Source organism: Alexandromys fortis, unplaced genomic scaffold (assembly GCF_014885135.2).
Source record: "Alexandromys fortis isolate MF-2015 unplaced genomic scaffold, M_Fortis_MF-2015_v1.1 scaffold_16, whole genome shotgun sequence".
Taxonomy (NCBI): Eukaryota; Metazoa; Chordata; class Mammalia; order Rodentia; family Cricetidae; genus Alexandromys; species Alexandromys fortis.
In genome coordinates, this window is record NW_026067893.1 from 15,727,347 (window position 1) to 15,754,699 (window position 27,353).

The following is a 27,353-nucleotide window of genomic DNA, read 5'->3' on the forward strand; positions in this document are numbered from 1 at the left end:
ACCATGAATTCCAATCTTCCTGCTTCCACTCAGCAAGTGCTACATTACAGGCAGGCACATGCCAGTGCCCTGGCTTCATCTTTAGTGTTCATTTTATTTTTTAACACTGGGTTATATAAGCCCATTGTTATGCAGGTATATGTTATGCTTTGAATGTCCCCACACGTACCTCACTATCCTCCCCTTTCTTTCCCCTCCCCACTCCCACTAATCCCCCCCTCATCTGCCAGACAGTTTACTTCTGCTTTAATACAATCTGAACACATATGCTTTTTATGTGTCTGTGTAAAATATAGAACTCCCCAGTGAGAAAAAACACACTCAAGTTTTAGACAAATTATCGAAACACAACTTTGCATGTATCTGTTTGTTGGGGGCTGAGGGGATGCCTAGTGAAGCTCTTGCCAAGCAAACATGAGGACCAGAGTTCGTATCCTCAGAGCCCACTTAAGGCTGAGCACAGTGTATGTCTCACTGTGTGTGTCTGTAACCCCAGTGTTCCTACAGTGAGATGGGGGTGGAGATAGGAGACTCCCCAGAAGCTTGTGACCTAGCAGATCTGCAAGATACAGAACAGAGGCAAGCAACAAGGAGAGTCAGCCTCAAACAAGATATCAGGCAAAAGATTGCCCTCTGACCTCCACATGTATGCCGTGGAATGTTCAGTTCCCCCACATATATGCACATTTATTTGGGGAATAGGAGTGTAGCTCGAGGCCCTAGATGTGATTCTCAGCATCCCCTGAGACTAGCTTGATATGATCATCTCCAGCCGCATTGATTTTCCTGCAGGGATAGAGCTCCGTTCTCCTTTATGACTGAAAAAAATTCTATTGAGTGCGTATCTACATCTTTAGTTTAATATAAATGGGATCCCTTTCTAGATCTTTCCCCACGTTTTTTATTACGTTCTTCTTTGGCATCCAATACTACACTCCTTATCACCGTCCTTGGCTTTACAATGTCATTTATTTGGTTATTTCCTTTTTAAACTTTTCACCGTGTGTATTCATTGTACATGAGACTGTGTAACATAAGGACATTTTCATGCATGGATAGAATGTATGCTGAATATACCCTACCCCAAATATGAATGTTTCTTCCCTCTTACTTCCATTTAAAAAGTGGCATGAGAGAGAAAGACGCCTTGTGACAGAACTCACCTGGAGGAGTTTTTATTAGGGCAAAGGAGAGCGTGGTGGGGGGTGGGAGGAAGACAGTCCTCTGGAGTCGGGAACAGCAGATGAGAAGAGAGGCTGGGGGGCTGGGACAGAGAGAGGCAGAGAAGCAGAGGGAGATAAAGGAACAGACAGAGAAAGAAAAAGAAAAGGGAAGTGGGCAAGGCCACCTTTTAACAGGGAACGTAGTGAACGTGCACAGGAGGTACTCTTAGTGGCTGCAGCTGAGCACGTATCCCGTTAGGACCCCAAGGGCAGGCCAGTGCAGATGCCTGAAAACTAACTGTAGTTCCTTGGTGTGCAGCATCTGATGCGGCACAGATGCCGAGTAAGGTTGCACATGCAAATGAAGGGATAAAAGGACTGGATACGTAAGGTTAAATTCCTAAAATGAGACTGATGTAGCAAAGGCCAAGCCTTATGGAAAACGCTTACTTACCAGCGTCCAATAGAAAGATTTCACAATATCGCTTTTGCAAGGGCTTCTGTCTCCTTCTAGCTGGCCGAAGAGTACGGCCTATTTACACTCTGTACTTTGGATCCTGGCCTGCTGTGGTCCTACACGGATTCGATGTGGTGAAGGAAGGTCTACTCACTCAAGGTGATGAATTCCTTGGGAGAGGACCTCTGCCCATAATTGAAGACAGCCAGAAAGGATGTGGTCTGTTTCAAACCAAAATACATACTAACCTCCCTTGATGCCTAAATATTTAGGCGAAAGAGATCTTTTTTTTTGCATTAATCAAAAGAGATCTTATTACTAACTTATTCCATGTCTGTTTTGAACTTAGCAACTAACCACAAGCTTGCAATGCTACAATGGATTCCAATGCAAATGGCTCAGAGTTATCAAAGATTCCACAAGTGATAGGCCTAGTTCCCAACAAGACTGACCTCACATGACACCTAAAGGTTCCAGGTCACTCGCATTTTTTATCAACCAGTTAACATTTAGGGGGTTCCCACGACTGCTTCAGGCTCAGCCATTTGCATAATAGCTCACAGAACTCAGGAAGGTGGTAGGCTTAAAATTACAATTTTATTACATACTGAGCTGGAGGATCCCAAACGCAGAGGTTTTAAAGAATGAAGCAGATCTGGGAAGCTCACCTCAGCCTTGGTGTCCAGAGTATAAGCTGAGATAACTTGCATGAGCATGACTGGTGGAGATGTGTGTGTGTGTGTGTGCGCGCACGCGCGCGTGTGTGTGTGTGCGTGTGTGTGTGCGCGTGTGTGCGTGTGTGCGTGTGTGTGTGCAGGCCACAGGTCATGTGCCATCCTTAATGTTCACTTTATTTTTCAACAAGCCCCAGGAATCCGGTCTCTTCCCCCTCCCATGTTGAAGGAGCTGCAGGCTGCGTTCCTGTCGCCCCGGCTCACGGCCGCCTGGCTAGCTTATGCCCCGAAATAATTACACGGAAACTGTATTCTTTTAAACACTGCTTGGTCCATTAGTTCCAGCCTCTTATTGGCTAGCTCTTACATATTGATCTAACCCATTTCTAATAATCTGTGTAGCCCACAGGTGGCTTACCAGGGAAGATCTTAACCTGCGTCTGTCTGGAGTGGGAGAATCATGATGACTCCTGACTCAGCTTTCTGTTCTGTTTACTCCACCCACCTAAGGGTTGGCCTATCAAATGGGCCTAGGCAGTTTCTTTATTACTTAACCAATGAAACAACAGATAGAAAGATGACCCTCCTCCATAATACTATAGAGAGCATATGGTATCTCATGCTTTGAGAATAATGGAATTTGCTAACGGCATATGTACTGTGTATTCTAATATATACATGTGTAATTAATATGACTAGAAGATGCTTACATCCTAATAAAGGAAGTTTAGAGGAATAAACCATATGTAGATATTTGAAAAGAGACACCAGTTCTTGAAATCCTAAAGCAAGATGACTAGAATGCTCATTGTTGAGGCACTGGGAGTAGGCTGGGAGGGGCTTGCCTAGCATGGGCATGGGTTCAATCCTGAGCACTGCAAACACAAATCTCACTGTTCAAACTCTCCCCCCACCAAGCCCTTTGATCCCACCTTCATTCTGGCCTGCGCTCCCGCAACGTGATCTGCTCCATCCTCTTCATGAGCGTTTCCACTACAATAACAAGACACCCCTCACCCTCATGGTCCTCCCAAATAAAAATTTTCACCAAGTGAATTCTGTGTGGTGCCAGGTAAGACCCAGCTTCTACCCAAGTTTGTCACTGTCCTTATTGATCTACTCGAAGACCGTTACAGAATCAAAGGCTCTGGGTTCCTTTGACCTGTGAGCACAGTGCCCTTTCGTATGTGTATGCTGAGGTCAGCCCAGGATCTGGGGAAGTTTGACATCTACTTACTCCAACTGTTGTGTTCAGAAATATTCATAATCCGGGAGTGTGGTTCAGTCATAGAGCACTTGTCTGATGTTGTGAGGTCGAGCACTGCGAACTGAAGGGAGAAGGAGGGAGGGTGGAGGGGGATCAAGGAAGTGTGTTCCCAGTCTCCACTAAAACCACCCAGTCCGCTTCTCCTCACTGACTCCGGCTGAGCAGAGGGAAGACACGCCAGAGATGGAGGGGACACTCCTCTTTTCATGTTACTTCCCCTCCCCTTCTGTTTGTTACACCACTCCCCACAGATGAATCTGTGAGTTTTTGTGTTTGCTCACTTTCGTTTTTAGAGGTACAATCTGTCCAAAATTTAAGGAGTATATTCCTGGAAAGCATAAGGAAGCCTTGAAAAGACTTGATGATGTTAAAGTTTTCATTCTGGAAAAAGTGAAGGAGCATCAAGTGTCCCTGGATCCTGCTAACCCTCAGGACTGCATTGACTGTTTCCTCAGCAAGATCGAGGAGGTTCGGAACCTAGGGAGGGGACCTCTTCCCTTTCTGCATTTGAGCCCTCATGAAGATGCAGGAAAGCATAGTCACATATGAAGATCATTGTTGCAGTTCTGATACTATGTCGTTTGCTGGATAAAGGATTTGAAACATGCGCAGTACATGAACCGTGAGTGACAGTGTGCACACTCAGTAACAGCTATTGCCTGGCATCGGTCCTCAGAATGCAGCTGAACACAAAACACCATGTGTCTGGGGAAACCATGTGACTCTAAAATCACATCTGGAGCTCCAAATCGGAAAACCCCTTCTGGGTTCTGAAAATTAGCACTGTCCACATAAGAGTCCCCCAGCTGTAGAGATGAGAGGAAAACACCACTCAGCTGTATCATAAGTACACATATTCCCACAACCCTTGGCGGGGCTGACTTATATAGCCAGGCTCCCCAGAAAAGATGTCTGAGAGGAGAATAACAATGTCCCTTCCACTGTTCAGAGTTCCCTGGGTTAGTTGAGGTGTTTACACTTATTCCAGTTACCTAGGAGGTCCATAGCAACAAACAGCCCATTCATTCTGGTGAACATTAGGGGGACCATGTGTTTCTCTGCGAAAAAGAAAACTCTAGCACTCAGAGGCAAAAGCAGGTAAGTCTCCGTGAGTTTGAGGCCAGCCTGCTCTACACTGCAAACAAGTTACAGAAAAAGGCAGGCAAATGGCGGTGCACCACATCTGTCTGCGCTCTATGTGCTACCATACAGTTAGTGAACTGGGCAAGGGGCTGGAGGTAGAAACACACAAAGACACACAGACAGACACACAGGGACACGGGTCATCCTTGAAACAGGAATACCCCCAAGAATGCCCCCTTTATACAAAGTCACACAGAGACACGGGTCACCCTTGAAACAGGAATGCCCCAAGAATGCCCCCTTTATTGTGTGCCAGACCCGCTTATATAGGGATCCTTAACTGATATCCACGCCCCAGCCAAACACACCAGAAACCACTCCCCTGCCATCAGGAACTCCTGAGGGTCTCGTGCTCAGAGCAGCTGCAAGCATTGCAAGTTGTTTACCAGAAATTCAGGACCTGGGGAGGGGGGTGTTCACAGCTCCCAACAGTAAATCTGTGAGTTTGAGGCCAGCCTGCTCTATAAAGCAAACAAGTTACAGAAGAGCCCGAGCCGGGTAGAAAAAGGAAAGCTGGTCGCTGTCACACACCAGTGACCTCCTGCACTGGGCTCCAGCAGTTTTTCAGCTCTTCTTTCATGAAATACAGCAACCTATCATCTGCCAACTGTTCATGCATGAGATGTTGTCGTGAGCACTTCCTCTTTAACACTCCACCTCTGTTAAAGCTTTCTGAAACTCAGGGAAGAGATGAAGTAGCATGCCAGGGCACACGTCTGTGTCTTGGCTAACCTGAGCCTCAAGCCCAGGAGACTCCGTCTCATGACTGATCGCTCAAATCACAACAGTACAGCATACAAAAGGAATCTTGTGAAGAGTGAAACCTTGTATGGGGGGGATTTTAGGAAACCATCGCCTCCTCTTGAGCTCACAGAGCCCCTAACTCTACCACCTACAGGAGAAGTACAACCTGAAATCTGAATTTGATCTCGAGAACTTGGCAACCTGTGGGTCCAACCTGTTTAGAGCCGTTGCCGAGACAACCAGTATCACCCTGGGATTCGGGATTCTGCTGCCTGTGAAGCACCCAGAGGTGCAAGGTACCTGTTGGAAAGAGGGCGGGGCTGCCACCCTTCCTGGGAAGGGGTTTGGTTTTGAGGGGCAGAATTATGTCCCCTGGTGCTGATAAGGAAGAGAGGAACTTAGGAACTAAATGAGTTTCTTTTATGTTAAAAAATAGGGCTTATGAATCTCAAACCTCATATGTTAGAAAAAGAGATTTTAAAAACTGAGCCATAGTGAGCAAAAGATGTTATGGTTTCCATGCTGAAATCACACTTGTTCGTGCCATCACCGGCAGTGTGACCTCACGTGAGGTCTGCCATCTTTCAGGCTTCTATTTTCCCACCTTTATAACGTACCAAACACCCCAAGGATGTAAATGTAAACTCTGATGTAATTTTTATATTTCTTTTTATTGATATATACTAATTACTTATAATGATGGGTTTCCTTGTAACTTTGACATGCAAGTATATGATGTATTTAGGTCCTATTCCTTTCTCCCACTTCCCTCTCCTCTTGACCCCCTTCCTTTTCCTGGATAGTCCCCTAGTTCCCCTATTTTTATGTTTTGTTTTGTGCGCGTGTGCATGCATATGCGTGTGTGCCAATGAGTTTAGTGAGGAGTTGCTGACAGAATGGGCCACCTGTCAGTAGCTGCGCCACTGAAGGAAAATCTCCCTTCTCCAGCCACCTCTAACTGCTTAGAGATCTTGAGGTGGGGCTCAGCCGTGCTTTTAAAGTGAAGTCAAACATTAGATCACAGTTTGTAGGGAAGCTGGAGAATCTCACGCCTGTTCCCAGAATACAGACTGTGGGAAGTCAGTATTTACCACTCAAAACGCAGTTGCCCTCGCCCAGGAGATGTGGAAAGTGAGCGTAGCTGTTAGAGGTGCTCCCAGCCAGATAAGGAGCTAACATTTTCCCTTTCTGGCTGATTTACTGGAAACCGCGTGATCAGTTGGGACCGCCTGGGTCTTTTCCTAAGCTCAATGCAACTGTGAACATAGCTGCCCGGCCTTTGTTTCCAACAGCCTAGTCATTAGGATTTGCAGCAGAGCAGGGTTCCCTAGTAACATAGCTTTGACTCCCACGAAGCCTTCTCTAGGCCACATTCTATCTCTATCACTTCGTGGAAGTGTTTCCAGGTCTCCTGAGAATATAGGCCTGGGTAGCCCTTACACTGTCTCTGCAACCAACATTCATGAAGAAATTGATGCTGTGAGTGGTCGCCACCGGCCCCCAGCACGAAGGACAAAGTGAAGCTGCCCTGCACCTATGCTGTGTTGCACGAGTTTCAAAGATACGTCAATCACTCTTCTTCCATCTAGTCTGCCCCAGGCTGTGGTCAAGGACACAAAGTTCAGACACTAGGTCATCCCCGAGGTTAGATGCATTTGGAAGAGGACTGGGAAGGAAGGGACACCATGGCCCCTGCTGATGCTGGGGAGTGGTTCTCAGTTCTGTGGTCGGGAGAGTCACCAAAAGAACACAGAGTCACAGACACTCCGTCACCTCTGGGAGGCTGACCTGAAGCTTCCTTGGCCCCTTCCTGTCCTAGCACACCTATTAAGCGAGCAGTGGCTCACCTGATTTTTCACAGTGGATTTTAAAGAGTGGGACTCCGGCAAGGTGCAGCAGCTCTTACACTGAACCACACCAGTGTCTTTAATCTTGATTTTCTCAAACATTTGGGCTGTTGTTGCCACTGACCATTAACACGTGCTTGCTAGGGATGCAGCGAGCCTTCTGCATATAGCTCTGCAGCACATGGTGTGGAGGAAATATTCCACGTGTGACCAAAACACTGCCAAGCCCAAACCAGCCTCCAGTCTGACAAAGATGAGTATACAAGTCTGCTGAAGAGCGAGTCCACACAATCTCCATAGCTGACACCTGAGTTCAGATCCCAGCACCCACACAGAAAGCCAGGCATGGAGTGCACATGGACCCCAGCACTGTGGTTGGCAGAGACAGGATGATCTCCGGGCCTTTCCTTCCTTTGTTGTTGCTGCTGTTGCTGGGATTAAAGACGTACACTGCCACCGTCCCCTTTTCTTCCTTTTTTTTTTTCTTAATTACAACACTGTTTGGCCAATGGTTCATGCATATTTCTCGCTACCTCTTGTATCTTAATCCATTTCTGTTACTCTGTGTATCACCACAAGGCTGTGACTTACCAGTAAAGTTTCAGCATCTCTCCTTTGGCATCTCCTTGACTCCTCCTACTCTATCTCTATCTCTCCTCAGATTTCTTGCCTGGTTTTACTTTGCTAGGTCATTGGCCAAAACAGCTTCTTTGTTAACCAATGACAATAAAACATATTCATAACATACAGAGGGGAATCCCACATCAGCCATTTTTTTTTATTAATGAACCATCCATGAAACCAGTGTGACAAATTCATCTAGGTATGTATGATTCTTTGAATCTTTTTCTTTATTTTTTTTAAAAAGAAAACAAACTATCTTTTGTTTTCCTTCATTTTTAATAGAACAAGTTCTCAATATGCTTCCCCAGCTGGCCTCAATCTTTCAGTCCTTCTAATGTAATCGCTGGTGTGCTGATATTACAGGGTACACCACCAAACCAGCTAAAAAAAAAAAGCTTTCATATTTAAAAAAAATTACAAGGAAAATACTCAAGAGTGAGCAGGAAGTTTGCAAGATTTTAAAGATTTAAAGATATTTTCAGCAATGAAAGATTTTTGTTGATGTTGCTGCTGTTTTGAGAAAGGGTTTCTCTGTGTATCAAACCTGACAGTCCTGGAACTCACTCTGTAGAACTTGCCACCATGCAGTGAGAAAGTTTTCTTTTTAATTAAATTTATTATTTACATCCTGACTGCAGTTTCCCCTCCCTTATCTCCTCCCATTCCCTCCCATGAAAGATTTTTTTTTAGCTTTAGAATACTAAGTTACACAATTTTTAATAAATTAAAAATGTATTCTGTATTAGACTGGGAAAACAAGTTATACCTAAATACAACTATATGTTTATATCACATATATAATATATAAAATGTATTTATACTACATATATAAGAATAACCATGTATGTTTTTTGGAACCAAACTGACAGATTCCAATTTTGATATGTAATTTAAAAAAGAAATGATAGGAGCTGGGCAGTGACGACATACACCTTTAATCTCAGTGCTTGTGAGGCAGAGGTAGGCAGATCTCTGAGTTTGGGGCCAGCCTGGTCTACAGAGCAAGTTCCAGGAAAGTCAGGGTTATACAGGGAAACCCTGTCTCAAAAAACAAAACAAACGATGAGTATAAGTGCTACAAAATGATAAAACATAAATCCATAGTCCTTTTAATTTATTTTTGTGTGTGGTAATTATAAATGGCTAATGGGTATATAAAAATATACCTACAGAATGGAATAGATTGCAAATAAAAATTATAAAGATTCATGTTTTAATTTAGCATAGTATATTGGACAGGATGTTTAAGAAAACTTTTTGTATGTTTGTTTGTTTTTGTTTTTTGTTTTTGAGCCAAGGCTATACCTTGGCTGGCCTGAAACTCCCTTATAGATCAGGCTGGCCTCACCAGCTCTGCGTAAGGGATGGGATTCTTGTTGGTAGTAGTAACCAGGGTAACCTCAACAGCTACAGACTGTTAAAGCACCTGGTGAGCATCCCCACTGCTAAGAACTTACTTTTGTATAGATTTCCCCAAAAATAAGAATTTATTTTTTTATTAATTTAAAAGTCAGATGTCAAGGCCCACACTTGAAATCTCAGTATTTGTCAAAGGGGTGCCGTGTGATCAGGTGGAGCTGGATTTGGGATCCAGCTGTGGTGTTTGCCAGGACAAGCTCCAGTAAACCCCAACTTCCTTGTTTATATTATTGTGAGCCAGAAAGCATCCAGGTACTCAGCTGGCACGAGAGTTAACCGAGATTTAAAACATCCCAGCCCAGTGTCGGGCAGATGTGAGGCTCCCAGAGAGAGTGGTCACCATCAGCATCTTGTCATTTAAGCTGGAGCTTCTTGGACACTCCCCACTCACACCCCCTTGCTACCAGGGAAGCTCTGACCTTTGTTTATTAGGTATACAAAAGAGGTACATGCTTTAAACATTTCCCGGTGATAAATCAGAAAGAAAATAATTTGAAAACATTTTTGCTGTACATATAATTTTACAATGTACGAAATTTATACAGTATATAAAACAACCACATTTGCACACTAAGGAGACAGCTGTGCTTGTTATTTTTAGATGAAGACTGAAATACGGGTTGAGTATTTGATACTATAGGACGGAGAGCATCTGGGGTGATTTCCAGAGTTAGCTGATGTTTTGATTTTATGGTTGTCAACACTGAGGATGCCACTTTGCATGAGTGGACAGTTAAAAAAGAGCAGCAGAAAGTTCAGTGCCATTCAGAAGTTTCTGAAAAATCCTGCCAAATCCCAAACCAAAACTGCTTCAAATCTCTTCTTCTTTTTTCCCCTCAGGTTTTTTTTTTTTTCAAGACAGGGTTTCTCTGTGCAACAGCCCTGCTTGAAACTTCTTAGTAGCACTCAAGCCAGTGGCTTAAGTAGCAATTTTTAAAACCAAACATCCTTTCTAACATAATGCAACTTAAAGATGCATTAAATTTAGACTTGCAGGCTGAAGGAGGACAGAAGGAAAAACCTGAACACTTTTTGTTTTCCGAAATCGAGTCATTGTTTCTGTAAGAGTAGAGAACTTTGTGTGTACAGGAAGAACATTGCAGTCCATAGGGTAGAGCAGTCTTGAATCTCAGCTGCAGCGTGTCGGGTCATACTCTTTGCTGTTGTATGGTGTGACAGCTCATGACAACATGCTGTGTTCAGAACACGGCTGCCGTGAAGCCGCAGGGTGCAGCACACGTAGGCACTTTGTGAAATGCCTCAGTTTCTCTGCATGTTTGCTTTTGATTATACTTTTGGTCCTTGTGTACTCAGAAGCCTTTAACTGTTGCCAAATCATGCGCAGTCCCCTTTCTCATAGTTCACTTTATATCGCTATGGTAAAAACACTGTGACCAAAAGCATTTGAAGGGGAAAGGCTTTCTTATACACCCAGGACCACCTGCCCAGGGGTGGCACCACCACAGTGGGCTGGGCACTTCCACATCAATCACTCATCAGAAGAGTGCCCCATGAGCTAGGTGACATATAAATGGAGACTGCTCACTTGTTCCCCACTACCCAGACCCAAATAATCACACAGAAACCATATTAATTGCAACATTGCTTGGCTAATGTCTCAGACATATTTCTAGCTAGCTCTTACACCTTAAATTAATCCATTACTATTAACCTGTTTTGCCACAAGGCTGTGGTTTACTGGAAAGGCTCTGGTTGCATCTTTCTTCTTCGGCAGCTCCATGGAGTCTCCTTGACTTTTCCTACTCTTTCTATATATCTCTGTTCAGATTTCCTGCCTGCCTTTACTCTGTTAAGCCATTGACCCAAATAACCTTATTCATTAACCAATAAAAGCAAAACATATACAGAAAAACATCCCACACCATCTCCACTTTTCTGTCTAATTAAAAAAGAAGGTTTTAACTTTCACATAATGAAGCTATATATGCAAAACAGTTATCAAGCAAGAATTATAGTTACAATATTTAGTCTATTTGTATCTGGCAAAATTAAAGAAAATATTCTACCATCTATTTTATCTTTGTAAATCTAAAGTTTTATATATAATTTATCTTTTATCATAAGTAAGGAACACTATAACTATAATTATCTGCCTTCAACTCCATCAAAGACCCCAAAAGGATATAATATTACCTAAGTAAACAGGAAGTACATTGAAAGCAACTTCAAAAACTCTAGAATTGACAGAAAGAACGGCAGGCCAATTTGATAAGAGTATTTTCTCGGGTGAGATTTTCTCTTCTCAAATGACTCTAGCTTGTGTCAAGTTAACTGAAGACTAACCAGGATACCCGTATTTATGACTCTCCATAGGATCAAGACCCACAGTTTAAGAAGCTGGAGTCTACCAGACTGTGGTGGTGCACACCTTTAATCCCAGCACTTGGAAGGCAGAGGCAGGTGGCTCTCAGGGTTCAGGGCCAGCCTGGTCTACAGAGTGAGTTCAAAGACAGACAGTCTAGGATACACAAAGAAACACTGTTCTGAGGGGGGAAAAGAAGCTGGAATCTAAACCTAAGCTTCACAAAATCTTAGCAGGTCAGGAGGAAAACCTGTCTTCATTTCCCCATCTTAGAGTGAGGAAAATGGAGTTTGACTGTACCAATCTGAGGCTCAGGATCTCATTTTCTTTCTCTTATATCTGAATCCAGAGAGAAAAAAAATAGTAGACATAAAAAAGTAATTCTTTCATCTTGAGACGGAAGCCCCAGTAAAGCCCATGTGTGGACAATGTGAACGCAAGCCTCAGGTTTTCAGTGACTGTTACTGAACACTGTCGCTCTTCCCCAGAGAGCCGTCCTGTCAATCGAGAAGTGTGTGTAGCAGCTATAACGTGAGACAGTGATCGGGGAGGCAGGGGAGTTTCCCCCTACCAGGTGTACTGGTAACAGGAGGGTTTGACTTGCTTGTGAACTAAAGCACGGCAGGGTACCATCGCGTTCTCCATCCTTGATGTCGGGGCACCGCTGTACTCCTGCTAACGCATGACAAGGTACCATCGTGTTCTCCATCCTTGATTTCCGGGCACCGCAGTACTCACGCTAAAGCACGGCAGGGTACCATCGAGTTCTCCAGCCTTGATTTCCGGGCACCGCAGTACTCACGCTAAAGCACGGCAGGGTACCATCACGTTCTCCAGCCTTGATTTCCGGGCACCGCTGTACTCCCGCTGCTGTCTCCCATCTTACTGGATCATAAGAAGTTTCCCATCCCAGAGTCATTTGACCCAGGACACTTTCTGGATGACAATGGCTGCTTCAAGAAAACAGACTACTTGGTTCCCTTCTCCCTTGGTAAGTGCACACGTTTCAGGCAATGTTTAGCTTCACTGAATTATATCGTGAGTAAGAGACCCACTGATGCAAAGTCAGTTGACCAAACTGTCACAGTTTTCCAAGTCCAGAGGGACATTTAAGTCTATACACCAGTATAGTCTTCCAGGAACGATTTTGTGGGCTGCTAAGGGAAGTTTTAAAGAAAGCAAACATTACTCAAATTCAGATGTCATCTACTGCCTGATGATAAAGTAACTCACTGCTGCAATTTTTACCTGTTGATTTCTTTTTGTAATATTAACTTTTCTAAAACACAGACACAGATGTCTTCAGTTTTAACTGTCAACTGTTACTAATCTTCTGATTCCCAGAGCCAGAGTCTACCAAAGAGCCTCGGCCACTCCATCTTCTGTCTTGGCAGCATTGCCAGCTTCAGAACATGAGTTAGGCTACATAGATAGCTATATAGGTAAATATATAGCTATAACTATAGATATGACAGCTGGATGGATAAAGTGCTAGCAGAGCAGGCTTGAGGGCCTGGGTGTCGACTCAAAACCCATGTGAAGAAGGCCGATGAGGCGATGAGATTGTACTATCTGTCCTGGGGAGGCAGATCATGTAGACCCCTCAGACTTGCTGGACAGCCAGCCTAGCCTCAGTTGGTGAGTTTCAGGCCAGTGGGAGACCTAATCTGAGGATTTCTTGCGTGTATGGAAGGAAGGATAGCCACACACATCGCAAAGGTAAACGTCTATAAAAATCCCTGTGGCAATCCCTCCAGCCCCAGACTTCTCTTCTCTTTCTCTGACTCGAACCCCTCCCACCCAGTTCCCTATTTCCAAGCTGATGGTCTTTTCCTGTTCCCTGTCCCCTTCCTCCCTCCCTTCCCGGTCAGGTAGTTTGATTTCTTAGTTTCCAACTCTCCTAATTACTCACGAGAAACATCACAGCCAAACGAAGAGGCCCTGGCAAAGCAGTGCAGACGATGGTTCTCTGAGTGTGAGTCAGGGATAATGATAAAGTTACTTTTATTATATAAATTTACAGCATCTCTTCACCCCAAAGAATGTCCTGTGGCACAGCATAGCATCCCCAGGAGATCCTAAAAGCGCTCTCCCTCAGGCGAGTTTGGCTCCATCAACAACAGCATCTTCCACTCATTAAGCAGGCAGCTGTCATCCTATTTCACCTCTCCCTGAAAACACTGTGAGGTATAGGAGGAAAAAAAAAAACACTGATGCTCAGAGGGTAGGAAGTTTGACCAGGTTTGTCCTGATCTCAGGCAAAAAGCCCAGCTACTGACACAAAGCCTTGGGGTTTCTGCTATCCAGTTCTCTAGAGAGGACATCATTTCATCTGTACAGCCAAGAGGACTTTAGTGCTAAGCCTTTGATGAACTTCCTGAGATCCATTCTGCAGATCTTCTCAATTAAATCAGACACTCGCCTTTCTTTTGATGGGGAGAGGGGATTTTAATACGAAGTCCAGACTTGCCTCAAATATGCGGTTCTCCTTCATCAGCTTTCTGGGTGCTGGGACTAAAGATGTGTGTCACCACCTCTCGCTGACATTGGTTCTTTGGTTTTCGAGGACTAAATAGCAATATGACCTGAACCAGGCCCTATTGTGTACTGATAATTTGTTTGTATTCTAAAAAATAAATCTTTCTTGACAATCAGAGAATAAAAAAAGCCACACTGATCAGCCATACAGACCAGGCAGAGGTGGCACACACCTTTAATCCCAGCAACCACACTAGTTTGCCATAGAAACCGGGAAGTAGTGGTGCACACCTTTAATTCCAGCGCTAGAGAGGAATATAAGACAGGATGGGACAGTCTTCAGGCTCAGTCTCATACTGAGGATTCCTGGAGGCAGGATCACCATTTTCGGACTGAAGTAGAGGTAAGAGATGATGGCTGGCTGCTTTGTTTTTCTGGTCTTCGGGTTGAACTCCAATACCTGTCTCTGAGTTTTTATTAATCTGCTATACTATTGTGTTAGGTTGAGTGGAAGTGACATGTCCCCTCCAGCTCTCCTTTAGAGATGTCTCGTCCTGCAGGATGCTGTTCTTGAACCCTCAGTTTCCTTGGAATCCAAATACTCTGAATCTAAGCCTGTGAACCAAGTTCAACATAGCTTGTAGGGGATGTCCAACCCTATGGGTCAGGACCCTTCAGGAAATTGCTATTAGTCTATATAAATGACCCATGTAGCTTTTTAATTCATCCCTCAACCATAGAGACTATTAGACAATTTTGGTTTCTACTTTACACTTTCTTATTAACATATTATATTTCAGTGCTGGAGAGATGGCTCAGAGGTTAAGAACACTGACTACTCTTCCAGAGGTCCTGAGTTCAATTCCCAGCAACCACAAGGTGGCTCACAACCATTTGAAATGAGATCTATGCCCTCTTCTGGCCTGCAGGCAGAACAGAGTATACAAAAAAATAAAAATAAATAGGATACTGTATTCCTGTTTCAGAGACATTAAAATGTCAAAAAGAAAAAAAAAAACGGTATCTTAGAATCAATGAGACCCATTTACCTGCTCTAGTCAATAGGACGACTCAAAGCCCGGCATGCAACAGCCCCTCTCTCAAAGGACCAGATCGGTTAGAGCCGTGGTCCTAGTTTCCAATTAACCCTCCGCCTGATTCCCGATAGCCTCACTGAGGTCTGATCAGTAAACATACATCACATTCATCTCTCCAAAGTCGAAAAAAGCCCTTTACTCCTGGCCAGAGGATTACTGCAGGGCAGACTGTGTACAGATGAGGCAAGGCCAGTACACAGAACGGATCCAGAGTCCACACTACACAAGCGTTCGTTCCATTGGCCAGAGAGCAGTCTGAGGCAACGTGTCGCCAAACCAATGGTCACGATCTTGGAAGTAGGATGAGGGGAGGCAGCTACAAGAGCCTTGGAGCCTAAAACCCCACACCGTCCTTTTCCTGCTCTTGAGTCAACAAAACATGAAAGCAGAGATGAGTTCATTGCTTTTCAGCATGAATTCTTGTAACACGCTGGTGGAGGCTGGGAACTAGGGGTCCAGAAGCAAAGTCCTTAAACACCTTATATTGTAATCGAGGGAGACAAACAAGCCAGCACTAACAGCAGAAGCCGGGATCTCTGACGTCCGCAGAGTTCTGTGGAAATGCCAGGGAGGAACACTGAAATCAGACCTGGAAAGGGGCAGGGCATGTTCTCAGAAAATCATACTTAAATGCACTATTGTTATTTTTAACACAAATAGGTGTGAGTCGATTCCCAAGCAGAGAGAGAGGAGCTATCCTAACACCTAAGAGGATCTTAAAGGCTTGACAATGTTGGACATTGCAGGGGAGTCAAGCAAGCTGGTGGTGGAAACGCAGTGCGGTATAGTTCCAGTCCTGGAAGGCCTCTGCCAGGTAGAAAATCCTGGACTTGGGACAGTGAAGAGGCAAGGGTCTGAATGGTGGAAAGTGATATAGGGAGCACGGTATAGTAGGTGGGGGTGGAACCCTGGGCACAAGGCGGGTGGGAGGCTGTCAACGTGACCGAGGCAAGGCTGAATCAGAGTCAGTGCCCATGACAGGGAAGGCAAGGGACACCAGTGAATACTTGCGGACAGAATACGCGGCGGGTTTGGGGGGGCAGGAATGGCTCCAGGGTTTTTGACTGGGCAACAGGTGATGCCATTTCCCCAGAGGAGCACCTAGAGAGGGAAAAGTGGCACCTTCAGATTCCAACAGGTCCCAGCTGAGGTCCCTGAAGAATGAGCAAAAGAGAAAACATCTCAGCCCCCGCATGAAGAAGCAGAGCTGACGTGTACGCAGCATTCCACAGTTTCTACAAAGCTTCTGTTGAAACAGCGGCCTGACTGACACAGGTGGTGTGGGGGTGGAGTGCTGGAACTGTCGTCTGGAGACAAGCGGTCTAGAGAGAACTTTCAAACCACATCACAGAGGCTAGGCTGGACACAAAAAAAAAAAAAAAAAAAGAACAAAAATCAAAACAAAAAAATTAAGGATGTCACACATTGAGACTAGCAACAACAAGCATTTCAAAGAAAAGATGTACAAGAATACTTTAGAGAATTTAGATAATAATATATATTATCCTTAACACACATATAGTGTATATTATATATACATCTATCTGTATATATTTTTAAATTCTTGTATGTATGTATATATATATACATACATATACGAATCACCTACAATTCTTGAAACCAATTGAAAGCAAAAATAGAACCACAAAGGAAAGAGAAGCTCCTGCCTTCTATAAAATAAAAATAAACCCTTATTAAACAAAATCAAGAAAAGGACTGCCAAATCAAGTGGATTCCATCCACGTATGTGAGGACACAGAGCCAACCCATCCAAGCATAGATGCTGGAGGAAAGACCGTCTTCCCCAACACAGAGTGTTGTGTTCCTGCTGATTCGTGGAGTGGCCCTCTGTGGGTGGATCAGTAGATGGACATGGTATTGTTTTTAAACATTCATTGAAGTAGAATTTCCACACAGTTCAGTCACTTAAACAAGCATGGCATTCCGGGAGGCAGATTGGGCATGGGAGCCTATGCCTAAAATCTTAGCACTAAGGAAGATGAGGCAGGAGGATTACAAGTTCCCGGAGAATGTCTCAAAGCAAACAAATTGTGAACATAATAACGGCACAACTAACAACACAATCTTCCATCATTTCTGTTACCTCCGAAAGAAACGCTGTACCCTTTATCCACCTTTCCCCAGTTCTCGATAACCATCAGTCGTCCACCTTCTAGCTTTACACACTTGCTTATGTTGAACATTTCTGGTAAATAAAGTCATGCACTAAGCGTGTTCTATGTATGACTCACTTACTGAGCCTGCTTTTGAGGTTTACCCGTGTTGTTGCCTAAAGTTAATTTCTTTTGTTGTTGACTTAATGTTGCGTTGCTTGGATAGGACACACTATTTTTCCAAGCCTTAGTTGATGAACATCTGTCTTGATTCTGTGGTGTTTCGAATAGTGCTGCTGTGTTCATCTACAAGTCTTTGGGTGCACACATTCCCATGAGTCTTGGGTAGGTACCCCAGAGTAAACCTGCTAGCTGGTAAGTTTATGATTTGACCCTGTGGGGAAATCCTGGGGAAGTCTCAGGCGTGTGTTCCCCAGCTGCTCTTCCTTTTCTCTTGATGCACTAACTGTGCAAGGCTGGGTGTTTTCTTCTTAGAGAGAGAGCATGTCCTCCTTCCTGGTGGCCGAATGTGAACAGAAGACAAGTTTGGAACTATGTTGGGCATAAAAGGGAAGAAATGCACATTGAGCCTAGAGGAACAGCAAGCTAGCTGGAGCCAGGGCAACAGAGACTCCAGACTTCATTAGAGTTTTCTGTCACTTACAGTGGAATCTAATCCTAATGGATGTGGTCGTCATGGGCTTGGTGGCATCTCTATAAAACCAAAGAACAGCAGAGAAAGCTGCTCAGAAAGGGGGAACCAGTGGAGGAGCTGGTAAAGGAAGAGATAGACAATGTGGATGTGCCAGTGCCTGTGCCCTAGGGTCATCCGTCGTGATTCAGATAGCGTCGCTACCTTTCTGAAAAGTGAGTCTTTGTGAAGCTGGCCAATGAGCAGGGACCTGACTACCAGGTTACAATACTGAGTGAGCAGACTGTCATCTTGAGCCGCATTGTCCTCCTGAGCTCTAAGAAAAGACGCAACGGCTCTCGATACATCTGAAGGGAGCTGTTTGACACAGCTGAGAACTGACGTTGGGATAATGCCTTCCCACGTTCTCTAGTCTCATCTGCCCTATTTTTAAACAACCCAGCCTGTTGAAGCATGAGTAATAACCAGAACGGGGTACATGTGGAGATTATTAGAGAAAAAGACAGCAGAAGAGAAATGATTCCAGACATCAGAGAATGAGCTCAGACAAATATCCAAAGGAGATGGGGTCGAATTAAAGGAGCTAAGCCAGAAAACAGGGAAAAGCAAAACCATGACAAAGAAATGAAACAGTTTCGCGGCACCAGGAGGATGTAGGTTTCATGCAGCTTTAATCTCCCATCGACAAGTGATACTTCTGTGTGCACGTAGGCACAATGTGATGTCGGAGTCAATATCCTGGGAAGGCAATGGAAAGCTCTCAGACTTGGAACCAAAAGGCCAACTAGCTCCATAGTTGTTGATTAAAATTATATGGTCTAGGTAAATCATTTCAACTTTAGTGGTGAGGCAATGGAAATGGTTCCTTGAGTTAAGGCACTTGCCACCAAACTTGATAACCTGAGTTCAGAACCTGGTGCCTACATGGCAGGAGAAAACCAGCTCACACAAGGTGTCTTCTTGATATACACGCGTGCGCGCGCGCACACACACACACACACACACACACACACACCACGGCACATGCACACTGCTCCACACACTATAAATTTAAATGTAATGTAATTCAAAACACTAAAAAATACATTTTAGTGGATCCCGGTTTCATTTCTGTTGCTGGAATAAGGTGTCAGATCAAAAAGCACCTTGGGGAGGAAAAGGTTAGTTTGGCCACAATTCCAGCTTGTGGTCTGTCACAGCAGGGAAGTCAGGGTAGCAGGAACCTCAAAAGCCAGCGACATCACATGCACAGTCAAGAGCAGAGAGGCGAGTGCCCAGCTACCTCGCTTTTCTGTAGTTCAGAATCCAAACCCAGGAGCAGCACCACCAGCTTTGGGAATGGATTTTCTCATATTAATTAATGTAATTATTGCAATTAAGACAACATCTGATGTGGGATTCCCCTCTGTATGCTGAGAATATGCTTTATTTCCATTGGCTATTAAAGAAGCTGTTTTGGCCAATGGCTTAGTAGAGTAAAGCCAGGTGGGAAATCCAAACAGAGATAGAGAGAGAAAGTAGGCAGAGAAAAGGAGAAGCCATGTAGCTGCAGAAGAACTTTACTGGCAGGTCACAGCCTCGTGGTGATACACAGATTAATAGAAATGGGTTAATTCAAGATGTAAGAGTTAGCTAGAAGTATGCCTGAGTCATTGGCCAAACAGTGTTGTAATTAATACAGCTTCTGTATTATTATTCAGGTCTAGGTGGCCAGGAAACAGATGAGCAGTCTCCTACTACATATATCTAGCACGTTGTCCTGGGATTAAGTGATAGGCACTAGAATAATTAGTTTTGTTCTTCATTAAGATTATGGTTTCCCAGTAAAGACAGGTCACAAACACCTAAATAAGGAAACTGATAAGCTAGGTATTTGCATCAAAATGACAAACACTGATAGAAACATCCAGGGGAGGCTTTCTTAGAGAGAGACGAGCGTTCTCACTGAGTAGCTAGCCTTGGCCTTAACATGGGAAGCTTGAGATGGAGAAAATATGGGTGTCCCAGATGTGGTGACTCGGAAAGGGTTTCATCTGTCTCCAGGACTGATCAGGATACTTGAACTCTGCACTCTCCAAACACTCAAAACCCAAATACTTAAAAAAAAAAAAATGACTGGGCAGTTGACTAGAGCAAAACTCTTGATTCATTTATAGATCCGGTTGACTAACGTTCATTGAGCAATGTTAAATTGCATTGATACTGCTCTGCACGTCACTGCTGGAGAATACAGCAAAGAAAATTTAAAACTAAGATGCCTTGAGTCTGGCTAAGCAAGATTGGTGTGAGGATTAGTCAAGACTCGTTGTCAACATGATACATTTGGGGAGGACTTCCAATGGAAGAACTGCCTCCATCACATTGGTCCTCAGATGTGTCTATGGGGGCATTTTCTTGATTGCTAGTTGACGGAGGAAGGTGTGGTCCTCTCTGGGTGGTAGCAATCCCTGGGCAGGTGGTCCTGGGTTGTATAAGAAAGCAGGCTGAGCTAGTCAGGGTAGCAAGCAAACCAAGAAGCAGTGGCCTTCCGTGATTCCTGCCCACTTGGCTTCCCTTGTAAATTAAATAAAGCATTTCCTCCCCAGGTTGCTTTTGGTCACAATATTTATCTCAAAACAGAGCAAACTAGGACCGTTGATTCAATTGCCTACACTGCTCCCCCTCCCCTCACCCATCTCCTCTCTCCTCTGTAGACTCTAGGCAAGATAGCAGAAGAAGATAATAGTTCCTGGTCTCACTCCTTGAGGGTAGGTGTCCTCTCTGCCTTCTGCAGATTGAGCATCCTCCCTTTGCTCTGGTATCTCTTGTAGTTTCCTGACTCTGCTCCACACTGGTGTTCACTGGGATCAGTTGAGTTAGGATACATTTTTTTCCTAACTGCGCTCGTGGGCATGGGGTCTCAGCCCTCCTCCTCCTGTTTACTATTTTTGTAACTCTGAGCAAACTCCTCCTCTAAAATGGAAACTGCAAAGTCTTCTTTGCTGGCTGCTGTGAGGGATATATGTGGCAGCGTTCAGTAACCTGCAGGGTAATGCTTGAAGCTTATCTGAGTTTGGCTGGAGATCCAGAGATCTAGATAGACTACTTCCTGTGCCTTGAGTCAAGATGAAGGACTTGGGGCTGGAGAGATGCCTCAGAGGTTAAGAGCACTGGCTACTCTTCCAGGGGTCCTGAGTTCAATTCCCAGCAACCATATGGTGGCTCACAACCATCTATAATGAGATCCGATGTAGGGGAAGCCCAGCCCAAGGGGGCGTGTTTGCCTCGGGCTAATGTTTACATATAAATCTGGCTGGCGTGATCCCCGCCAGTCCCTTTTTATTTCCTGCTCGCTGCTGGAACCCTGGTTTTGTAAGCTCTCCCCTTCTTCCCCTTAATAAAGCTGATATTAAAGCTAGCCTGATTAATCCTATTTGCCGGTCGTTTACGCCCCTACAATCTGGTGCCCTTTTCTGGCCAGCAGGAATACATGCAGGCAGAATACTGTTTATATATTAAATAAATAAATCTTTAAAAAAAATTGAAGGACTCTCAGCCATTTCTCCATCACCATGGCTGCTTGCAGGCCACCATGTTGCACCATGATGATAATGGACTAAGCTTCTGAAAATGTAAGCCACCCCAATTAAATGTTTTTCCTTTATGAGAGTCAGAGTGGTCATGGTATCTCCTCGCAGCAATAAAAACCCTAACTAAGATGCAGCTGTTTAAGTTTTATGTGTATGGGTGCTTTGCCAACATGCCTATCTGTTTACCATATTTATGACTGGTGCCTGTGGAGGCCAGAGGAGGCTGTTAGGTCCCCATAGAGGCCAGAGGAAGTGGTCAGGTCCCTGTGGAGGCCAAAGAGGGATGTCAGGTCTCTGTAGAGGCCAGGGGAGCCAGTCAGGTCCCTGTAGAGGCCAGTGGAGCCAGTCAGGTCCCTGTAGAGGCCAGAGGAAGTGGTCAGGTCCCTGTGGAGGCCAAAGAGGAATGTCAGGTCCCTGTAGAGGCCAGAGGAGGCAGTCAGGTCCCTGTAGAGGCCAGAGGAGGCAGTCAGGTCCCTGTAGAGGCCAGAGGAGGCTGTCCTGTTCCCTGTTCCCTGGAACTGGAGTTACAGGTGGTTATGAACTACCATGTGGGTGTAGAACCCAAACCTGGGTTCTCTGGAAAGTAGCCTTGCTCTTAACTGTTAACCTATCTCTCTAGCACCTATTTAAGTTTTTCGAGACAAGGTCTGATCAGATAGCACTGGCTGGCCTGGAAGTCACTACATAGACCAGGTTGGCTTCAGCCTTCAGCACTCCTCCAGCTTCTGTGTGCTAGGATTGCAGATGTGTGTCAGTGCATTCCAGCATGGGTTTCATCTTCCAAGTTCCTTAAGTTCTGGATATTAATTCCCTATTGGGTTGCTATCTGGCAAACATTTTCTCGTGTTTTGTAGGCTATACTCTTGGCTATGCAGAAACTTTTCCGCTTGATGCAATCTCATCTGCTAACGATTATTCTAATTTCCTGAGCTCTCAGAGTCCTTTGTCGCTGTTGAAGTAGGACCATCTTGCTAGTCTTGCTAGCGCTGTGTTACAAATCATTTACTCATTACAGATGCATTTCCAAAGATGTGATTTCCAGTTGTTTGCTCCAAGCAGGTGTCACAGTTTCTCAAGTTGTTTTTCCTTACCTTTAAGACCTTTGAGTGGGGAGGACAAGACAGAATGGTGCTTCAAAATAGGGCGCAAGGGCGGGGCGGGGGGGGGGCAGGGAGGGGACAAATTGCTCCGTTTCTAGGTTGTAACAAGCACTTGCCGAGTCTTTTAAAAGCCCCTGGGAATCAAAGGGTTATAAAGTGCTGTTTCTGGAAGCCTGTTTACAGTCCAGTTAATCAGTAAGCCAGAATCGCCAAGTGGAGATGCGCAGAGCCCTTCCAAAAGATTTTCTAGGCTTAGGAGGAGAAGAGAAATGAGCCCCGGGGCCATCGTGGCTATCCCAGGGCCACAGAAATAATTCCCAGCATTGCAGAGGCCCGGTCTCCAGTCTCCTGCTGGTGTCGCAGGTGTGGCAGGTGCGAGGCCTGGCGCTCTTGGCTCTGGATCCTGATTGGCAGAAGATTGCTTGGAGAGTAGGGGGCACATTTCACAGCCGCTGGGAAGCTCAGCGAGATGCCAGACCTACCTTCAGCCTTCCTGCCCCTCCTCCTTCTTTCCAAGTTAGTTGCCCCAGTGACCTTTCGTCACCACCGCTACGATGACCTCGTGAGGACACTATACAGGGTGCACAATCAATGCCCGGACATCACGCGGCTCTACAACATCGGGCGCAGCGTGAAGGGGAGGTACCTCTACGTGCTGGAGTTCAGTGACCACCCAGGGATCCATGAGCCCTGTAAGTCTTGAGTAGGTCTGGGGTGTGTTGGGAAACTAACACCTACAAATTCAGAGATGGTAGTTGCTGCTCCAGTGGAGACCTCCATACACAATGCATTACCTCTCTCTCAGCCTCAGAAGGCAGCCTACCTGGCTCTTAAGCTTCCCTGGACCCTGGGAGAGTTGACCCCAGTTCAGACTGCGGCTCATTCCTCCTTCCTGGGTTCTGTTTGCTTCAGGGGTAAAGGGTGTCTTTCTTCTGTTCCCTCCACCCTCCCCTCCCTTCCCTCACATCCCTGGTCTTTTTCTCTTATTCCTTCTGTCAGGATTCAACGGCTTGGGAGCATAGCAGAAATGGTTGACCTCCTAGTTCTCCCGAGGGGTCAGGTACACCTCTTCCAGGAACAGCAGTGAGCCAGCACGGTGTCCTAGAGAGAGTTTGGGGGTTGGGACTGTTGTTTTCTTTTTTGTTAGTTTGCTTCTGTCATCAAAGCAATCCATGTTTGCTTTGAAAATAGTTCATGACCAGCCAAGCAACATAAGAAAGCCGCATCGCAAAACAACCAACCAAGTGAAAAAAACTAGAAATCGTATAAGGAAAAAGTACCAAGCTGAAGAAGCACAATCCTAACACTCAAGGATAACTATTATTTATGTAGATTGAAATCGCTCCTTCCAGGCATGATACCCAAGCCTACCTTTCAAATGCGTGTGTCTTTTCACAGAACTGGAATCTGACTGTAGCTGTCTCCCTTGGCTCCTCGCCTGTGTCTCTGAACGCAGATCTAAGGCCTCATTCTTTCTTGTGTAATATGCTATTGCCTGGTTTAATTAACCGCTCACATATTCATGAACATTGATGATGTCTCTAGCCTCTTGTTGCTTTGTTGGTGACTTTGAGTTAAGTCACATGGCTACATCAGTTCCTCCTTCGGACGTCAACAGCAAATCTCTTCCTCTCCCTCTCACACCCCAGCCCCGCTCGATTCTTCTTTATAACTTGATTTAAATCATTGCACAAGGCTCCCGATGGGTCTTCCACCCAAAGATGGCCATTGTCTGAACCCGTCTACTCCCAACTTGGCTAGGAGATGCCAAAATCATTTCTTTCATTACTAATACAGTCTTCTTGTACTCCTGCTTTAAAGGTGCAATGAGTGCTGACCATGACAGCTTCAAAATTTTATACCAAGGAAGCTCAAGAAGAACAACGTGATTCCCTGGGGTTAAGGTTTTGCCTAACAAGCCCCTGCTTTTACGCAGATCACGTGCATGGTGTGAAAGTTTGAGGCTGTTGATGGTCTTGATGAAGTTAACCTGTTAGACCACGCCCCTTTCTTGGGTACTTCTAGCACTCAAGGCTTTCCTTGAGTCGGTGCAAACAATGCTGGCTCTCACTGATCCCTCTTTCCCCCTGAGTTAGCAGTTCTTTCCTTTGCTTCTTACATTCCTTCATTCTACAAATATTTACCCACCGCCTACTAGATAGAAGAACTTTTGTTGGGGCTGTAGAGATGGCTCAGTAGTCTAGAGAGCACTTGCTGTTCTTCTAGAGGCCCCAAGTTTGGTTCCAAGCACCTAGCAGCTCACAATCACCTGTAACTCCAGTTCTAGAGGATCTGATACCCTCTTCTGGACTCTATGGAACACACACACACACATAAATAATAAACCAGAAAGGGGGGGAGATCCCTATTAACAAAAAAAGAAAAACAACAACAACAACAACAAAAACTTTCCGGCAGGCATGCTGGCACTTTAATAGGCTTTAGAAATGAAACAAAGAATAATGCAGGTTTTTCCCTAATAGGCCTGAATTATAGCAGACTAAGACCAGTCATAGATGGGGCACTGCGTAAATGCTTGATGTGTCAGATGGGGTAAGTTCTGTAGTGAGAGTTTTAACGGGAAAGAGAGGAGGTGTGCTGTGTGGCAACCCAGAGGGAAGCAGAGGAGCTCCCTGGTGCGCCAAAGGCTTCTCTGGCTGAGGTGGTGTCGAGAAGAGGTCTGAAGGTCTCCGAGGGGGAGGGACTGGCAGGCTAAGGAAAAAGTAAAGGCAGCCCTGGGACTCAGAGCCCAGTTGGCACTGAGGTCAGAGCCAGGTGTTGAGAGCGCTGGGCACCCGGAGCTTGTCTGGGACTTACAGGCAGGTGGACCCCTCTTGGCCTTTACTTTGAACAAAGCGAGATGCTGCTGGGGTGTTGTAGGCAGAGGAGTTGTGCGCCCTGACTTAAAGGTGCTCAAAGACTTGGTGTGGAGGCTACCTGCTGCAGCTCCAGTAGTACCAGCTGCCTGCTCTGGGGTGAAGGGTTGCTTGGTTTATTTGTTTGTTTGTTTAACCTTTATCGATTCTTTGTGGATTTCTCATCATGTTCTGATCTCACTTATCTACCTGTCTGGGTGAATGAAGTTTCGTGGACCGCCATTACACTCGTTTGTTCTTGAGTTATCTGTGCTGGCTTCCCCTGAAAGAGCTGGGTAGCTGAGCCGGTGATAACATTGTCCACAGAGCCAAACGATTCCACGTCAGGCCCCTCCTGGCCCTTCACATAAACGTCCTGTCACATCTTGGGTGGGCAGCATGGATGCAGATGGAACCACACAGACGCAGGAAGGTGGGATGTGTGTGTGTGTGTGTGTGTGTGTGTGTGTGTGACAAAGACGCAGGTGTGAAAGTGTGAGAGAAGGAGCCAAACTAATCGCCGGCGGCGCTTATTATGGGAAATGGTTGTATCCTGTCTCTATTGAAATTAAAAGCAGAGGGCTTGCTGGTGAGCACCCACTGAACACAGCACAATGCTGGGTGAACCAGACCAGAGACTTCTATACCCATGTCTCACATTGCTTTGGGTAACGAAGAGACTAGAGGAGACTAAATAGATTTTCCAAATTTTATTTTACCAAAGACAAAGGCCTGCTCTTTACTATCACAAACATTTCCTTCTAAGAAAGAAATATGAGAACGAGGCTGGGAGTGGCGCTGCACACCTTTCTTCCCAGCACTTGGAAGCAGAGGCAGGAGGATCTCTGTGAGGCCGGCCTGGTCTCCATAGCAAGTTCCAGGACAGTCTGAGCTACATGGAGAGAGCCCTGTCTCAAACAGACAAGAAACAAGAAAGAAAGCAGAAAGGAAGGGAGGGGGGAATGAGGGAGGGAGGAAGGGAGGGAGGAAGGAAGGAAGGAAGGAAGGAAGGAAGGAAAGAAGGAAGGAAAGAAGAAGAAAGAAAAAAGAAAGAAGAGAGAGGGAGAGAGGGAAAGAAAGGATGTGAAAGAAAAAAGACAAAAGATGAATGAAATAGCATTAATGAAATTCGCAAACACCCCCCATCTGACACGTTCCCCCTTCAAAGACCTACTCCACAAGTTTTTTGTAAAGGTTAGCAATAATGAGCATGAAGTTAGTACACTGGGATTCAATAAATGGTGGTCATTATTATTCCAGGCTTGGATTTCTACAATTTTTCCAATTGCAATTTATGAGGAAGGGGCACAGGGGTTGCTGGGAAAGACCTAATGAAAGCCTGAGATTTTCTTTCCCTTTATTTTGGGAGGGAGTAAGGTGGAGTGGGGTGAAACAAAGTCTTGTGGGTCCCCAGATTAGTCTGGAACTCATTAGGTAGCCAACGTTGGCCTTGAACCCGCCTGCCCCTTCAAGAGCTGGGTTGTGTTTCTGTTGCCAGTGGAACCGGAAGTCAAGTACGTGGGGAACATGCACGGGAATGAGGTGCTGGGCCGTGAGCTGCTACTGCAGCTGTCGGAGTTCCTCTGTGAGGAGTTCAGGAACCGGAACCCGCGAATCCTGCGCCTCATCCAGGACGCACGCATTCATATCCTGCCTTCCATGAACCCCGACGGCTATGAGGTGGCTGCCGCGCAGGTACGCAGTCCAAGGGAGGAGAATTGAAGAGACTGAAGCCATCTTAGGAAATTGGTCAGTTGACAGTGTGTCCCATGTCCCTTCGTAAATATCAGTAAAAAAAAGGTGTGTGTGTGGGGGGGGGGGGGGGGG

The 27,353-nt window shown here is 45.3% G+C and overlaps 1 protein-coding gene, 1 long non-coding RNA gene and 1 pseudogene across 2 annotated transcripts in view; 2 read left to right on the forward strand and 1 right to left on the reverse strand.

The window, feature by feature from the left end:
* Window positions 1–1,499: 1,499 nt before the first annotated feature.
* On the forward strand, window positions 1,500–12,813 carry LOC126504089 (cytochrome P450 2C44-like; annotated as a pseudogene).
* A 128-nt stretch (window positions 12,814–12,941) lies between these two features.
* Window positions 12,942–26,446, reverse strand: LOC126504701 (uncharacterized). Its single transcript, XR_007592687.1, has 3 exons — window positions 24,043–26,446; window positions 21,758–21,955; window positions 12,942–16,595 (listed from the first exon to the last, which is right to left on the reverse strand). It is a non-coding gene; the product is annotated as an uncharacterized lncRNA (long non-coding RNA).
* Window positions 22,901–27,353, forward strand: part of Cpn1 (carboxypeptidase N subunit 1) — a 24,941-nt gene continuing 20,488 nt past the window's right edge. Inside the window, exons 1-2 of the mRNA XM_050147156.1 lie at window positions 22,901–23,363; window positions 27,025–27,221. Of these exons, the coding sequence (XP_050003113.1) occupies window positions 23,141–23,363; window positions 27,025–27,221 (420 nt within the window). The 5' untranslated portion in view covers window positions 22,901–23,140. The remainder of the gene's footprint in view (window positions 23,364–27,024; window positions 27,222–27,353) is intronic.